The sequence below is a fragment of the Sardina pilchardus genome, chromosome 12 (genome assembly GCF_963854185.1).
Source record: "Sardina pilchardus chromosome 12, fSarPil1.1, whole genome shotgun sequence".
Taxonomy (NCBI): Eukaryota; Metazoa; Chordata; class Actinopteri; order Clupeiformes; family Clupeidae; genus Sardina; species Sardina pilchardus.
This window is the reverse complement of record NC_085005.1, coordinates 5964639-5981716: the sequence shown is the minus strand read 5'-3', so window position 1 is coordinate 5981716 and position 17078 is coordinate 5964639. Positions and strand designations below refer to the sequence as shown.

The window sequence follows — 17078 nt, the reverse complement described above, 5'->3', positions numbered from 1 at the left end:
TATGACCCCCCCGTCCCCAAGATGTGGAAGTAGTGCATAATCAGACCATGACACATTAATTCTGACAAATTCAAGCAATTCACATTTCTAATAAAGCTGTCATATTTGTGGCCCGTGAGTTACGGCCAGCACTTTTGAAATTAATTCCGGCAATAACCACCTGATTTATGACTAGCGGACGTGGAGCCTGCCAAAGCCTTTCATCATAAGTGCACATTATTTGTTCAATAAAATGATCATTTCAATATCCTGAATTCAATCTTATAGTCAGGGGGCCAAAACTGATATTAAAACTTTGTCGGACACTTTTTGGTACAAGCATACAACCTATCCAGTATTGATATTTAACCCCTCAACATGAGTTCTAGACAGGTTGTCAGCTTAGAAAATGTTATTTTGTCCATTTTAACACTATATTCTTAAAAATGGAAAAAGCGGATTTTTTCCCCAAAGTGCTTCCTTTTTCTTCCATGTTACCTACTGTAATCTTGGGCAAATGTGCAATATAATCCAACTTGTGTGCAAGCATGATCATTAAAAAATAATGATCAATAAATACCACAAGAGTATCACACCACAAGGGCCACTGTTGTGTCAGGGGGCCAATTCTGAAAAGGGCTTCCGTTAAGACTTTTGCAGACATGTTTTGGTTCAAGCTGTCAGTGTCACCCTATTTTTTTTTTTTTTGTTAGAAGACACAAATAGGTAAGATATCAGGGTGGTTGTGAAGACGAAGTTAAAAGCTTGTAGGGAGAGACATGCAATGCTGCACAAGTTATAATATTTAAATGTTACAGTGAAAATGTAGAATTGTAGATGGTGGTGTAGTGCTATTTAACTTCATTAATATACCAGGTTGTGACACAAATTATATTTAATGGACATATTACTATAGTTATTCATTCAAACCAAACATAACTGCTCTCTCACTTCTTTAGGGTTAGGGGATAGTAACTAGTTAGCAATAACAACTTTGTTATAGTCGTATGGCAAAGGTATGTTTTTCCCCTGTAAAACCCGGGAAGTTAGCTGAACTTAAATTATTTGAGTACTGTAAAGCCTGGGAAGCTAACTTATCTGAAATTATTTGAGTAAACCGGATGCCTTGACATTTGAGTTTGGCAACTCATTTAATTTGAGTGTAAATAAGTCATTCAACGGGAGTTATTAGTATATTGTACAGTATGTATTGCATTTTGTGTTGGGATAACTTAAAGGAGTCAAGTAAACTACACTAATTTTATTCACCTAATAACAACTTGAGTGAATTATCAGGACAAGTAAGAATTATGTAGGCCTACACACGAAAAAATGCAATGTACTCAATGTGTGAGCTATCATTTTCTATGGATTATGGGTAAATATTTGTTCTCTTAGCTGTTAATTGTGGCTTCTTACTGTTTACCAGGTGATGGGCAAAAATATTGTGTTGATGATTTTCAGAATATGGTCAGATATACCATTAAGGAGAAGCCCATTCTCAAAATATAAAGAACATTATGAAGTTCACTTTTACTTGGCCTAATGCAAAGTTGATTGCGTTTCCCATTTTGACTTTGACCTATAGTCACTTGAAAGTGTCACAAAGTTGAGTATCCCAATGGTGTGATTGAGCCTCCTATTGTCTGTCTGTATTGTCTCGTGGGGAGATACAGACACATTATGCATGTTTACATTGAGTAACTATATTACCCCTCTTATGGGCAGGATATGAGCTTCAGGAGTAAAGATTTCAGGATTTTTTTATAGGTTTAAATTTCTATTAAATTAATAGGATTACTGCAGAATGAGGGTAATTGTGAAACATAATATTTAACACCATGGCAGTACTGGCCATCATGATATACTGTATCTTCAGATTATCATTACGTCTTGAAGCATTACACATGATCTAAGATTTTAAAATCAGCCCACAGGCCAAGTCTGTTGTGGATAGTCATCTGCTTGATGGTGTGTGGTGTCAATGTAAATAACACAATAACATAACAGCTCTAGTATAGCCGTAAATATAGTTTAACTATTGCATTTAAGATTCAATTTCAGTCAAGATTAATATGTGATAATGTGTTAAGAATACTATGGACGGTGACATTCTGGGAAATGTAATGTGTGGTCAGCCATTTCTTATTGTGAATATACTTCTTGCCATGATTAATTGAAATGAGTGGCATATACAGTCATGGCTGAAAGTGTTGGCACCCCATGCAATGAGTAATGTATCATGAATAAATAAATGTTCTTCCTTAAAAGACTGGGGTCATACGTATTGGCACCCCTATGTTAACCCTATGTTCTCAACTCCCATAGAGGCAGGCAGATTTTTATTTTTAAAGGCCACTTATTTCATGGATCCAGGATACTATGCATCCTGATAAAGTTCCATTGGTCTTTAGAACTAAAATTGCCCCACATCATCATACACCCTTCACCATACCTAGAGATTGGCATGGTGTTTTGTTCAGTTTTGTTCAGTTAGCCTATTAGCCTGTTTGATGCTCATTGAGCTCAAAGCAAATCAAACCAGCTAATAGGCCAACTGAACAAAACACCATGCCAATCTCTAGTTATGGTGAAGGGTGTGTGATGATGTGGGGCTATTTTAGTTCCAAAGGTCAAGGGAACTTTATCAGGATGCATAGTATCCTGGATCCATGAAATAAGTGGCCTTTAAAAATCTGCCTGCCCCTATGTTAACCCTTTGTGTTAAATTCCCATAGGGTTACATAGGGGTGCCAATACATTTATTTGTTTATGATACATTATTCATTCACATAGAAAGTTGGTGTCCTTAAAGGTTGGATATTTTCTACTTTTATTACTTAAGGCATTAAGATCAATTTCCAAAAGATCATTTTATATTCCTCTTTTTAGTCAACTTTAACATGGGTGCCAACACTTTCAGCCATGACTGTATTTTACTCAAGTTGAAATTAGGTGAATAAAATGAGTATACAGTAGTTTACTTGACTCCTTAAAGTTATCCCAACACAAACTACACACCAGTGTTGTAGTCAAGTCACTATGCCTCGAGTCCGAGTCCAGGTTTGAGTCTCCAGTGTCCGAGTCCGAGTCGAGTCCAAGTCATTAAAAAAAAATTCCGAGTCGAGTCCAAGTCGAGTCCATCTCTCATCCGAGTCAAGTCCGAGTCGAGTCACTATTGATTCAAGTTCCGCACTAGAGTAAGCATAGCCTATAAGGTTTTAAACTAAAAACTAAAAAAGTCCTAATGGCGGACGCTATGAACTTTCATACAGGGGCGTCTGCAGGAATGAATGGTAAGCGAACTGTAAACACAAAACTCATGGGCAAAGTCGAGTCTTCATCTCAATTTTCGAGTCTGAATGCTTTGAATGTCCGAGTCCGAGTCCAAGTCCGAGTCATTCAGTGCTCAAGTCCAAGTCAAGTCACGAGTCTCTAAATTTAGCTAATAACTCGGACTCGAGTCCGAGTCCTGGACTCGAGTACTACAACACTGCTACACACATAGAAATAACTCAGCTGAATGACTTATTTACACTTAAGTTAACTTCCCGGGTTTTACAATGCAGCCAAGCAGTGGTGCTCAGGTAGGCAGCCAACAGAAGGTACCCAGGGACCATGTCCATGTGCTCAGTCTGAGTCCTGGTCAGGGACATCGACACTGCCTGGTACTGCACTGACTTCCACTTTCCTCACATCCACATATCGTCAGCTCCAAGCACCTGACCTGTTCTCACCAAGCTCCAAGCACCTGACCTCTGTGGTTAAAAGCTGGGGGGAAAGCATGCCATCCTTCATGTCCCTTCTTCTGTTGGCTGCCTATACCCGAGCACCACTGCTTGGATGGGGAAAAATACCTTTGCCATACGACTATTACAAAGTTATTACTACTAACTAGTTACTAACCTCTAATCCTAAAGAACAGAGAGAGCAGTTATGTTTGGGTAGAATTGATAAATATAGTGATATGTCCATTAAACATAATTTGTCACAACCTGGTACATTAATGAAGTCAAATAGCACCATAGACCACCATCTACAGTTCTACATTTTCGCCATAACATTAAAGTATTACAACATGTGCAGCAATGCACTGTCTCTCCCTACAAGCTTTAAACTTGGCTTGACTCATTCCCATAGATAGGGGTACTGATTGATAGAGGTTTTGGAATGCTATGTTATGTTTCCAATCTGATATTCACTTTGAAAACTGGTTCTCTTTAGGCGGAGATTGTTTTTTTCATGTTCTAGGTCTGTTGTCTCTTATACTGTACAATAAATGTTAATTCTGACACTTCAGCAGACATCCCACGAGTGTTAGCTTTCATTCCATACCATTTTTATCTATATGGTCCTTGTGGTTGTGGAGATATTCAACATTTATCGTTGGCATGTCATGTTGAGCCCGAAACCAAAAAATTGGCCTGAAATTGCTTGCACAAGTCAAAAAAAGAAATGTTTTGCTTGACAACCACCATAATATCTTACCTATGGGTGTCTTCTAACTAAAAAAATAGGTTGACTGCTTGTACCAAAACATGTCCGCAAAAGTCTTAACGGAAGCCCTTTTCAGAATTGGCCCCCTGACTATTACGCGGACACCCACCAATGTGATTTGGTTGAATTCAGATGCACATAATTTAATGTTTACCTCCATGCACACGTGCCTTATCTCAGATCGCATTACCTGAGGGGTCTTTTATCAAATGATCTGGAATTGACACCAAGAAAATGAAAACAAGAGGTCTCCCGGCGTTTGCATTTCATGGCAGGTTGGCTGATTGACTGATGTGATGTACGGTAGATGAGATTCTCGGACCCTCGGTGACGTGCGTGTGTACATTTATTGCTATTGATCGGCAAAAAAGCATCTCTCTCCAGAGGCCCTCCAAACAGCCACCGATGAGAGCATACGGTGTCCAACTTGGCACTGCGACATCCATTATAATGACCCAGGCCCCAACCCTGTCCTGATAGCCATATCCCCACACCCCTCCCCTCCACCTCCTCCCTAAACATTGAGCTATCAAGCAATACATGACAACTTGAAGAGATGGATCTGTGTGAGCGAGGGAGCACTATAAATCCATAGCAATTTTTTTCAAATGGAGCCACTGTCATGAATTGTAATCTGGCATGCATTACATTTCTGTTTGTTTTGTTTTGTTTACTTCTGTACAGATAAACCCAAACCTAAGGCTAAGCCTAAGGACACTGAAGGTATACACTCACTTGCTGAGATGAAGTGCATGCATGCTGCTATAATATCACAAAGCAAAGCCTGGTTAGCATATTAACCCCCACAGACGGGCCTTGTATACAAATTTAGCGCGGGTGAACATAAGGTGAAGTCCAAATCAGACAGAACGCTCGGACGAGGATATTAAAACGTTTGAGTTCACCCACGACTCTTCCATTCTGAGCAGTCTGTGGAGAGCTGAGCCTGCTGGCCTGGCACACCAGTGTGAACACAGAGAGATGAGTCACGCAGTGAGCAAGTGTAATTAAATGAGCTTGCGCTAACGGAACGAGGTCTGCCCTGCAAGCTGTTTGTACTGGCCCATGACAGCACATCAAAATGTTGGATTAGGTGAAAAGCGACCAGGGGGGAATATGCTCTTGTTGGTGGAAATATGACATGTTGAGAGAGCCGTCTGAGCTATCTGAGCTTATGTTGTGATTTACGCTTTGTTTGGTGTCCATTTCTCTTAATGTTAACAGAGCACTCTGAAGGAAGCTCCTAACTGTTGTGTGTTGAATGTATTTTTAGACTCAAAGCCGCCATCTTGTGGCCAAGACCATGCAAGTGCAATGCACCTATTTTAAGTTGCTTACAGTAACAGAGTAGTGCATGCTGAACCATATACTTCTCTACCTTACAGCCGAACCTAAAAAACCTAAGGCCGAAAAGGTGAAAAAGCCAGGTATTTCACTATATTATTTTGAATATCAGGTTGAAATAGAATTTACTTAATCCAATAAATAAGGTCACTCTTAAAGCAAATGTGTTAAAAAAGATAGCATTGTTTTTAACACATCTTTTAAAATATAGTGTCCAGATAAAGGAACAACACATTTGTCTTAAGAGTGTTGGCAGTATACTTCAAAGTTAGACATCCAGTCACCCCAAAACAGTGCGTAATGTGTTTGTCTTACATTACTACAGCAAAGAAAGAGGAAAAGATTGGCAAGAAAGATGATAAAGACAGAGATGGTATGGAATTTCTTTGCCTTCTATATGAATTCATCCTTCTGTACATTGCACGTAAAAGTGTCATCAAATAGATTCACATGGCTTTCAAAATTGTGCATACATTTATCCAGATAAGGAAAATAAGTATAAATGTATCAGCATAACACATATGAACAACGTATGGCTTGATAATGTCTGTATGGTATTTCAGCTGTATAGCCAGATACCTTTGCCTTCCCTCTATATCTGTCACTAAACATTACAGACAATACTGAGAAAAGGGCTAAGAAAACACAGGATAAAGGTGCTATGGGGAGCACATATACCTTCTAGTGGACAAGTTGAGACAGCTTATTGTGTCATGTTAGCATCTATAGTACTTCTAAATTTCTACATGTCCCTAGGCCATCTTGAAAAGAGAAAGGGAACTAAAGAAGGTACTTTGTCTCCTTTAAAAACACATTGAGTGGAACTCTGTAGATGTTTGAGTCTGATAAATAAGTCTAAAATGTTTCACTTTGTGCATCATCGTTTTGTTACAGCCAAAAAGGAGGACAAAAAGAAAAAGACAGATGCTAAAACTGGTATGATAGTTCCATGCTCTTCTGCCCTCCAGTAGACTAATTAAGCTTTGCCACTTCGTGTAATGTGCATATTATGCTAACATCATCCAGTGTGTTCAAACGTCATACCATGAGGAGGTAAAACAATCTATTAGATGTGATACTGGAAGAGAACAGTTCTTAAGATGAAGATCAAATAGAAGATCCATCAAGCATAAGCACATAAAATAACAGTTTGTCATTGCTGTAAACTAATCAAAAGACAGCTACTATATCCCATCCCATCATGACACATCAAATGCTGACTTTGCTGACAACACAAGGTGTGATGAAAGTCAAGTTAGCATCAAATGATTGATGTAGCACATCATGCTTATATTACAGCTATAAAGGAGGACAAGTTGAAGAAGACTGATGATAAAAAGGGTATGATATGATCCGTGCGCTTCTGCCTTCAGTTATCGGTAGAGCTTTGCTGTTTAAGCATTGTGCTTACAGTATATTGTTATAACCTACAATGTACTGTATGACTCATACCACAGTATTTGCTGGCTTTGGTGCACATTAAAACATGCTAGACTAGAAAAGCACTCAGAGAGCACGGACCTCCGCCAAGTGTAAACATAAGCGCCTCCTGGATCCAGACAGTGATACGGATCACTCCCAAAATGTAATTGTTTCTTCCTTGGGTCATTTTAGATCTTCCCTGAAATTTTTATCTAAATCCATCCATTACTTCTTGAGTTGTCTTGCGAACACAACAAACAAACAAACCCAGATGAAAACATAACCACCTTGGCGGAGGTAATTAGACTAATATTAGGTAAGAGCTATCGTTATCAAGTTACATTGTGCATCGTTCTGTTACAGCCAAAAAGGAGGACAAGTTGAAGACAGATGATAAGAAGGGTATGATAGTTCCATGTGCTTTCGCCTTCAATAGACTTCAGATTGAGCTTTGCCACATTGTTATGTGCAATATGCTAATATCATTGCGTCCAGTGTGTTTAAACGTCGCTTGCTTACCACGAGGAGAGAAAGCAATCTATTAGATGTGATACTGGAAGTAACTAATAAGATGAGGATTAAATAGAAGATCCATCAAGCATAAGCACATAAAATAACAGTGTGTCATTGCTGTAAACTAATCAAAAGACAGCTACTATATTCCATCCCATCATGAGACATCAAATGCTGACAACACAAGGCATTATGAAAGTCAAGTTAGTATCAAATGATTGATATAGTACATCATGCTTGTATTATACAGCCAAAAAGGAGGAACGATTTAAGAGGACAGATGCTAATGGTATGATAGCTCCATTTGTGCCTGCCTTCAGCATTAGAGCTTTGCCATTTTTTAATATGCAGTGTGTTCACACAGTACCCTATATTGTGTGTCACATTATTTGCTGGCTTTGGTGCGCATTAAAACATGCTAAATCAGACTAATATCAGGAAAAAAAATAATTGGTATCAAATGACTCTGTGCCTCATTCTTTTACAGCCAAAAAGGAGGGGAAAATGAAAAAGGCGGTGGATGATAAGAAGGGTAGGATGGCGCTTTTGCCATAAATCAGACTAGTTGAGCTTTGCTATATAATTTGATGTGCAGCATGCTTATTACTGTGTCCAGTGTTTGATACGGATAGAAGCGCATTACTTGAGGTGCATTACACAATAGTTCAGTTTGCCAGTGAAGATCAAGTTAGAGGTGCTGTAAGCATGTGTGAAAATAACAGTTTGTTGATATATTGGTCAAAAGTGAGCTACCATATTTCACACCAATCAAAACAAATCACATGCTGACTTTATTGCAGATCACATTTTAGGGCAACAACAAGGTGTGATGAAAGGCAAGTTAGCATCAAATGATTGATGTAGCACTTCCTGCTTATATTACAGCTAAAAAGGATGAAACGTTGAAGAAGACTGATGAGAAGAAGGGTATGATAGCGCCACGTGCTTCTGCCTTTAGTTAGCATTAAAGCGTTGGCTTTTACGCATTGGGCTTACAATGTATTTTTAGCCTATATCATGTCACAGTAGTATAACGTGCTAAATCAGACTAATATCAGGTAAGAGCTCATTGGTATCAAGTGACTTTGTGCATCGTTCTTTTGCAGCCAAAAAGGAGGACAAAATGAAAAAGACAGATGATGAAAAGGGTATGAAAGTGCTTTTGCCAAAAAGCAGACTAGTTGAGCTTTGCTATATCATGTTAAGTGCAGTATGCTTATCACTGTCCAGATTAAATGGGAGGTGCATCCAGCATACAGACATTTAAGCAGTTTGCTTATTATTAATCAAAAGATTGATGTAGCACATCATGCTTATTTTGCAGCCAAAAAGGAGGAAAAGTTGAAGAAGCCGGATGATAAGAAGGGTATGATAGCTCTCTTCAGCAGTAGAGCTTTGGCGTCTATGCAATGTGCTTACAGTATAGTATGGACAACCTATAACATGTCACAGTATTTGCTAGCTTTGGTGCACACTAGAAAATGCAAAATCAGGCTAAAATCAGGTTGTTGTTTTTTTTCAAATGACTCTGTGCATCATTCTTTTACAGCCAAAAAGGAGGGAAAAATGAAAAAGGCGGTTGATGATAAGAAGGGTAGGATGGCGCTTTTGCCCGAAATTAGCCTAGTTGAGCTTTGCCATGTCATTTGTTGTGGAGTATGCTTATCAGTATGTCCAAATGCTTTATGAGGCGCATTACAATACGGTAGTTCTGCTCTACAGCTACCATAGCTCACCCCAATCAAAACAATTCAAGAGCTGACTTCACAGCAGATTACATTCTTGGACAACGCAAAATGTAGTTAGTGTCCGTTGGTTGACTTTTTACTTTTTCCTTTTACTGTCAAAAAGGACGATAAGATGACAAAGGCAGATGATAAACAAGGTACAGTGATAGATGGCAGATGATAAACAGTTAGACGAGTTGAGCATTGCCATGTCCTTTTTATCTGTAAAATAACTATAATCAGTATGGGCAATGTTGTGAAATGTCAGCATTAGGAGAGAGTCTATTGGATGTGACAAATGACAATAATTTAGTCCTCAGGTGAAGATAGGTGGTACATCAAGCATAGACATTTAAGCAGTTGCTATTATTACTGTCAAATGATTGATGTAGTACATCATGCTGATAGTGCAGCCAAAAAAATAGAGAAAGTTGAAGAAGTCAGATGATAAGAAGGGTATGATAGCTTTGTGTGCTTCTGCCTTCAGTTAGCAGTAGAGCTTTGCTTTGAGTATAGATTGTACAGCCTGGGTCAAGTAGTTGTAAATGCCAACAAGCTTTCATGAAGATATTAAAGCCCAATAAGCAACTGTTTAGATAAGATAAACAACAGTCATGCTATTAGTGGTTCAGAACCCCATCGAAATGCATTCTCCTAACAAGTAGGCTATGCAATTAATCATTCATTGACAGTTCAGGACATTTTCGACCTTCAAATAGAAAGACTCAGGGAGTACTGTAAGCGTTTGAGCGTTGCTAGTTTGAATGGTCACTAAATGACTGACAATGCTTATTTGCATCATGCAATACTGCACCCTGCTGGTTAAATGTAAGTTGCAACAAAGACTTGACAAAAGAAAAAGATGACAAGCAGCAGGTGTGGATTAATGTTTGTTTGTGTATTTGCTTCAGGGCTTATTGTCCTCAATCTGCTCTAATTCATTTGACTTTCATTTTAATTCTCTGATTATTATGCCTGTATTTAACTACAAATTGTCTTATTCACAGCCCCCAAGGTTCCCTCTGGCAAAAAGAGTATGTTCTCCAGCTCTGTTTACGGTTGGCCTCAGGCTTAAAGCCGTGTAGTTGAGCCAAGGCTTAATGTATGAAATTAACCGCTGCTTGTTGTGTGAGATCACCCTTCACCCCTGCCCCCCCTACCCCCATCCTAAACCACTCTCTCTCACACACAGAATGTTCCCAAGAGGGAGAAGGGACATTCTCACTTTTGCAGCGGTGTGCACGCTTTGCTGCCAAGCCACTGTTGCTACTTGTGTTTATCAACTTGGAAATCATTTTTACATGTTTTAATATTTTGCTTTATGTAGTAATCATATCACGCTGTTGTGGTGTATGGAGCCCCACACTTAATCAAAGCTCCACTTTTATTTATTTCTTGTTATGAGGAATAAGTGAGTGTTGTTGTTTTTCCTGCTGACATCACTGGGAGATGGAATGGATTAACCATGTGACATTTAATCACAGGTGGATACCACAAATAATTCTTTCAGCTTTCTTCCATAATGTGGGCTAACAGGAAGCTGTAACTGTTGGCTTATCATGACAGTCATGTTGATAGTGTCTCCCTCATGCCAATGCAACAACTCTGCACTCGCAGTCTTATGGCAGCGCCTAGTGCCAACATGTCAACCTTTAGCCACATTCTGCAACCTTGCTAAGATCACACTGGCTTGGACTTCACAGCCCTCTTATGTGGATTGCTAATGAAAATGGTGGAAATAACTCAAATAGGTTCAATCTGACAAAAAAAAAAATCCTAACTGTGTATGTTTTTATATTTATATATTTTTTTTTTTTTTTTTTAAAGATACCCACATTCATTTTGATATTAAGAGGATCTGTGAATTTTGTTTAAGCTTCAGTGCTTCAGCTTTAAGTAGTCAGTTCAATAGAACATCTAGGCTCACGCTAGATACTAATACTACTGTAAGTTAAATCTTACAAAGCCAAATCCTAACTGAGTATTTTTATATGACTTAAGTTAATTTTTTTGAAAGATACCCACACTCATTTTGATATTAAGAGGATCTGTGAATTTTGTCTAAGCTTCAGTGCTTCAGCTTTAAGTAGTCAGTTCAATTGGCAAGGCTCACGCTACTAAAAGCTAATACTTTAAAAGCATCACAGTCATACATTGTTTTGTTGTAGAAACAGACGTTCCAAAGAAAGCCAGCTTATCCATAAAGAAAGGTACTCTCAAAACAGAAATTCTGACAGCATTTCTACCTTAATATGTAAACAAAACACACATGCAAGGTCAACTTTAACAAAACGCATGAGACGTTTGTCAAGTTGATAAGTTACAGTACTTTGTTGGTATTCTCAGATGCTGATGCTCCCAAAAAGGCAGCTGAGCAAAAGAAGAAAAAGAAAGGTACGTTGGGTCTTAAGTTTATTTCTGTTGTACTTGTGTGGAATTGTTGAGCTTTGCTGATTATTTGTCATTTCTGAGTTCATAGAAGACTGTTATGACCATGAAGGCTCTGTAACTCAATTACCCTCAATAACTTTTGCGAAGTCAGAGAACAAATCTAAAATGCTCTGATACCATGACCAAATTGTTGTCTATATTACAGTATCATATTAAAGACACTGTAAAGTCGGAATGGAGTTCTGTTATACAAGTCCTATAATATAATGTCTCTTTTCAGTGATTGAGGTTCTAAAGAATGTAGCACTTAATCCACAAAGGGACAACTTCAAAGATGATACTGTAGTTCACAAAACCTTTTTATTTCCCCTAACCAAACAAAGCGGTTCTAATTCACTGCCTTACAACAAGCAAACCAGCCTTTCAAAGAACCTTAACCTTTAGATCTACTGATCAGTAACACATGGGTTTTAATTGAGGCACATTAATAAGCAGAGTAAACACCACCATGGCATTTAAAGGGGCTGAAAGATCCCACATATTTTGTTCTTAATCACAGTTTTACAGATTGCGCATTAGAATTCTAATTTAATCTCTATTCAGACATTTCACCAACATATCAAAGATTCGCAGTTATTCATGACAGCTGCAAAAAGAACTGTACATCGCCACAATTAAGTCATCATGTGAAGGAAATCCTGATTAAGGAAATCCTTTATTTTGTCAGAAATAACAACACATTAGGAGCTTATGCCAACCACACTTTTGCTGCCATGAAGGCAAATGTGGAGCTCAAGCTTGTGAATATGACATAATTAATGTGAATTTTATGTTCCAGTTATAATGATATATATTTTATATATTGTTTAAAATAAAAACATCAACATTCTCACCCACTGATATTGTTGTATAGTTACAGTTAACTTTCACGATAAAGCATCATCTTAACTTGTACAGTATTAGAGTGGTATTATGGCTGTAATAATATACATGTAATGTTACTACAGCAATAATGATGAGAAATCATTATGTCAAAGTTGCTAATTGTGATATTGCTTCAGAAAGTTAAGTTCTTAAAACTAAGTTAAGTCCTCCTCAGAATCCACATATAGTCTATACGTGACTGCCAGTATTTCTGTGTTATGCGTAAGACAGTCACAACCTTTGACTCACAATCTCTGAATCATCTGCTTTGAGTAGAGTGATACTTTATTACATGGGAGATGGTGTGAGGGAGCAGGTTCTCTGTAACCAAAATAGAACACAAATTCATAGTGAGAAACTATTCCACAGAATCCAAGCCCAAGAAAGACGTTGTGGTACCCTCCAAGGATGGTATGTATAGCATCTCTTCTTTGTGTCTGAAGCATTCAGAATCCCTGTCTAGCATGCAGTTTGACTGCAGAGCACCACACCACACAACTTTAGAATGCAGTTTATTGTCAATATACATTCTTCTCTTTGTGTTTCACTTTCACAGAGAAAACTGAAGAAGTGGCTCTGTCTCCGACTGAAGGTACAACTTTTACCAGGGAGGTTCAAGGAATGTTGTTCAAGGAATAAGGCATTGAAGTACTGTACTGTACATGAGGCTACTACTGTGACAGAGCTCATTCACAGAGGCCAGTCATGAGATATGAAGTATAGTATTTCTGCTAAAAGCACAGCATGTTCGGCATGACTGAGTGAGCTGTCTGATCTGTCAGGCATATACAAGGAGAGTGTACCTCTTGAGTGGTAGAATCAATGTGAATGCATTGGATCTATTGTTGCAGTTGAGGTAGCCTACTCTTGGAGTCAAAAGGTAACAATGACTTGAATGATGTTCTCTGAGCTACGTTCAGGAGGGGCTCATAGAAATGTCAACTGCCGCTTACTCTACTTCCACTTTTTTGGAGATTTAAACTCTTCTTTTCCGTCCACCATGTTTCAACTCCTTCTTTTCACCTCACCCCTTTCTGCATTGAGGGTGTCAGTGTACATCACTTACATCTCCACAATAGGCATTTCAGGACCATGGCCAGCTACCAAACCAAACATGCTTATAAACAACACTGTAAATCAAATACTCCGATAGGCAAACTAAAACTGAATTCAATTAAATGTTCACCTTGTTAATAACATTGAGTTCATGATGGGGGCCACATCATGGCTGACAAATCAATGTGATTGGCAGGTGCACCATGCCGCCCAACACCAGTCTACTGCCCCTCGCCTCCAGGCTGGTATGGTGAGTATGACAACTGGTCATCTATTTAAGGAGTACTCTATTTAACCAGCACAGCCAATCATGGGTGGTATGATGAGTGAAACATTTGGTCATCTATTTAAGGAGTACTCTATTTAACCAGCACAGCCAATCATGGGTGGTATGATGAGTAAAACATTGGGTCATCTATTTAAGGAGTACTCTATTTAACCAGCACAGCCAATCATGGGTGGTATGATGAGTAAAACATTGGGTCATCTATTTAAGGAGTACTCTATTTAACCAGCACAGCCAATCATGGGTGGTATGATGAGTAAAACATCGGGTCATCTATTTAAGGAGTACTCTATTTAACCAGCACAGCCAATCATGGGTGGTATGATGAGTAAAACATTGGGTCATCTTTTTAAGGAGTACTCTATTTAACCAGCACAGCCATTCATGGGTGGTATGATGAGTAAAACATCAAGTCATCTATTTAAGGAGTACTCTATTTAACCAGCACAGCCAATCATGGGTGGTATGATGAGTAAAACATCGGGTCATCTATTTAAGGAGTACTCTATTTAACCAGCACAGCCAATCATGGGTGGTATGATGAGTAAAACATTGGGTCATCTTTTTAAGGAGTACTCTATTTAACCAGCACAGCCATTCATGGGTGGTATGATGAGTAAAACATCAAGTCATCTATTTAAGGAGTACTCTATTTAACCAGCACAGCCAATCATGGGTGGTATGATGAGTAAAACATTGGGTCATCTATTTAAGGAGTACTCTATTTAACCAGCACAGCCAATCATGGGTGGTATGATGAGTAAAACATTGGGTCATCTTTTTAAGCAGTACTCTATTTAACCAGCACAGCCAATCATGGGTGGCAGGGGTACTTCTGGGTTGCTTCTGGGTTTACTTTGAAGTATATATTATATATATAGGACTAACACTAAAATAGTTTAGACTCTAATGCCATTGCCTATGAGTGTATGTCAGTTCCTATACATTTACATACCTGTTATATGATTATTCAGGCTTCAACTTTATTCATTTATACTCTTATCCTAAGCAACTTACATGTCAGTTATATTGCAGGAGCCATTGTCCCTGGAGTTAACTACATACTAGCCCAGCTCCTTAGCCACTACGCTACCACCGCCAAGCTGACCCATAACTGTATTCTTTAAATGAATGTAACAAGTTAAAGGTGTAGTCAGCGATCGTGGGCGATTTCAAGCCCATATATGTTTTTGTCACATTCAGCAATTGTCTCCTCAAAACTGCTAGCTCTACCCGTTCCGTGAGCATGTGTCCCAAACAAAAAATGAAACCCTGCGTGGAGTTTCTCTGAGATAGTAAAGGGAGGGGTGACCTATCACTATGGTGTACTTCATTTGGTCCTTAGTTAGAATATAATGTACTTTGATAAATGTAAATATAATCATAAACAGAAACAAACGTGACTTCCTGCGCAATTGCTGACTGCACCTTTTTGTAAATGTCACCAGCCTCACTTTTGTTCACGCAAGGCTAACACACAGTGACTATAATTTATCTTGCAGTGCATCATGTAGTCACAGACAATCCAAAGCCACCGGAAGTGGGCCCAGGTATTTCATATGAGTGTGAAATCACACAGTTGAAGTGGGGTCCTTAATCGCTAGTATTCACCATGCTAGACAACAGGCTACTGCTGCTTTGTCCCTGTATAGGTCCAAGCAAACTCACTCACAGCTTAACACTCTCACAATGTGCCCTGTGCTTCCATATCTTCACGCACTGGGAAATGTTAAAGGAGAAGTTTGGTATATCTAACCTAGAGTCTATTTTCTTTATTATAAACAACGATGATATACATTTTTGTTTGAGACAAAACAATGTCCTTTTGATCCCTAACAAAAATGTAGACTAAAAATGAATGATTAAAATCACCGCGCACTGGTCACTATTAACATTGTTTTTAAAATAATTGTATTTGGAGCGAACAGCCCATTTCGCTAAATGCTTCTTCAGGTTGGCTCTTCACCATGCCCCAATGCACCATCTGCACCAAACGACGTCAACAGTGATCAGTGTGCGGTGATTTTGATCTTTCACCTTTGGATTATACAGTACTTACCTGCCTCACCTCCACCTGTACCACTAAAGGGTTGTGCACTGGAACACATGGACGTGAAATATGTAGACTCGTTTTGTTTAGATGGTAACTAGTCGGTATTTTTGTCTTCAATCACTAGTTGACATATTTTTTGTCTCTAATGAAAGTCTAAATGTATTATTATTCTAAAAATAGACCCTAGGCTGAGGAATATTGACTTCTTCTTTAAGCCATTTTGCCCCCTCTGCATTCAAGGGTAAATTGGAGCCATAGCTATTATTTTTCAGATGCACTCTTCCCTCTAAAGAAAGTATGAGACCTAGATTTCTTTTTTTTCTCTGCTTTTTGATCTCTCCCTCCTGATGTATCGCTTAGAGGTCATTTTTTCCCCTGCTTGGGTTGATAAGAGTCTGGATCAGAGTGTGCATTTGATCGCTTAATTATTCATTGCTGAACTTCTTCCTCACTTTTGGGGGCGAAAGTGTGGACGCCGCCTCTGATGTGCAATTAGGCTGGGATTTTATCTCACTTTGACCACTCGCCCTGCATTTTACATAACCTGGGAAAGTAGGAAAAAGAGGATGATGGATGAATGAATTTGCATGACCCTGATTCAGATTCTATCCACTAAAGCAGGGGCAAAGACAGCCATGTCTTCGGCTACGTTGCTTTGCTGCTTGACCCCCCTTTGAGTTGAAATTGCTCTTTCTTTTTTAAAACAATTTTCTGAAAAGATGACGATGTACTTAAGCGATATAAATAAATGTCATGTTCCTTGTCAGTTCCCCAGGTTCCAGTTCTAACAACAGTGTATCCAACTGCTCCCCCAGTACACCCGGCTCCTGCAGAACCAGGTAGTTCCTTCATCAGAATCTCATTCAGGCCCATCGGCCCTATTTCT

At 38.8% G+C, this 17078-nt stretch overlaps 1 protein-coding gene across 1 annotated transcript in view; it reads left to right on the top strand.

Moving 5' to 3' along the window:
• Window positions 1-17078, top strand: part of trdn (triadin) — a 72086-nt gene that overhangs the window by 38238 nt on the left and 16770 nt on the right. Inside the window, exons 10-29 of the mRNA XM_062551331.1 lie at window positions 5161-5199; window positions 5862-5903; window positions 6146-6193; window positions 6577-6609; window positions 6715-6756; window positions 7120-7161; window positions 7606-7644; window positions 8243-8287; window positions 8641-8682; window positions 8862-8903; window positions 9080-9121; window positions 9305-9349; window positions 10490-10516; window positions 11651-11692; window positions 11829-11876; window positions 13134-13208; window positions 13354-13389; window positions 14050-14103; window positions 15642-15689; window positions 16960-17031. Coding sequence (XP_062407315.1) covers window positions 5161-5199; window positions 5862-5903; window positions 6146-6193; window positions 6577-6609; window positions 6715-6756; window positions 7120-7161; window positions 7606-7644; window positions 8243-8287; window positions 8641-8682; window positions 8862-8903; window positions 9080-9121; window positions 9305-9349; window positions 10490-10516; window positions 11651-11692; window positions 11829-11876; window positions 13134-13208; window positions 13354-13389; window positions 14050-14103; window positions 15642-15689; window positions 16960-17031 — 903 coding nt within the window. The remainder of the gene's footprint in view (window positions 1-5160; window positions 5200-5861; window positions 5904-6145; window positions 6194-6576; window positions 6610-6714; window positions 6757-7119; window positions 7162-7605; window positions 7645-8242; window positions 8288-8640; window positions 8683-8861; window positions 8904-9079; window positions 9122-9304; window positions 9350-10489; window positions 10517-11650; window positions 11693-11828; window positions 11877-13133; window positions 13209-13353; window positions 13390-14049; window positions 14104-15641; window positions 15690-16959; window positions 17032-17078) is intronic.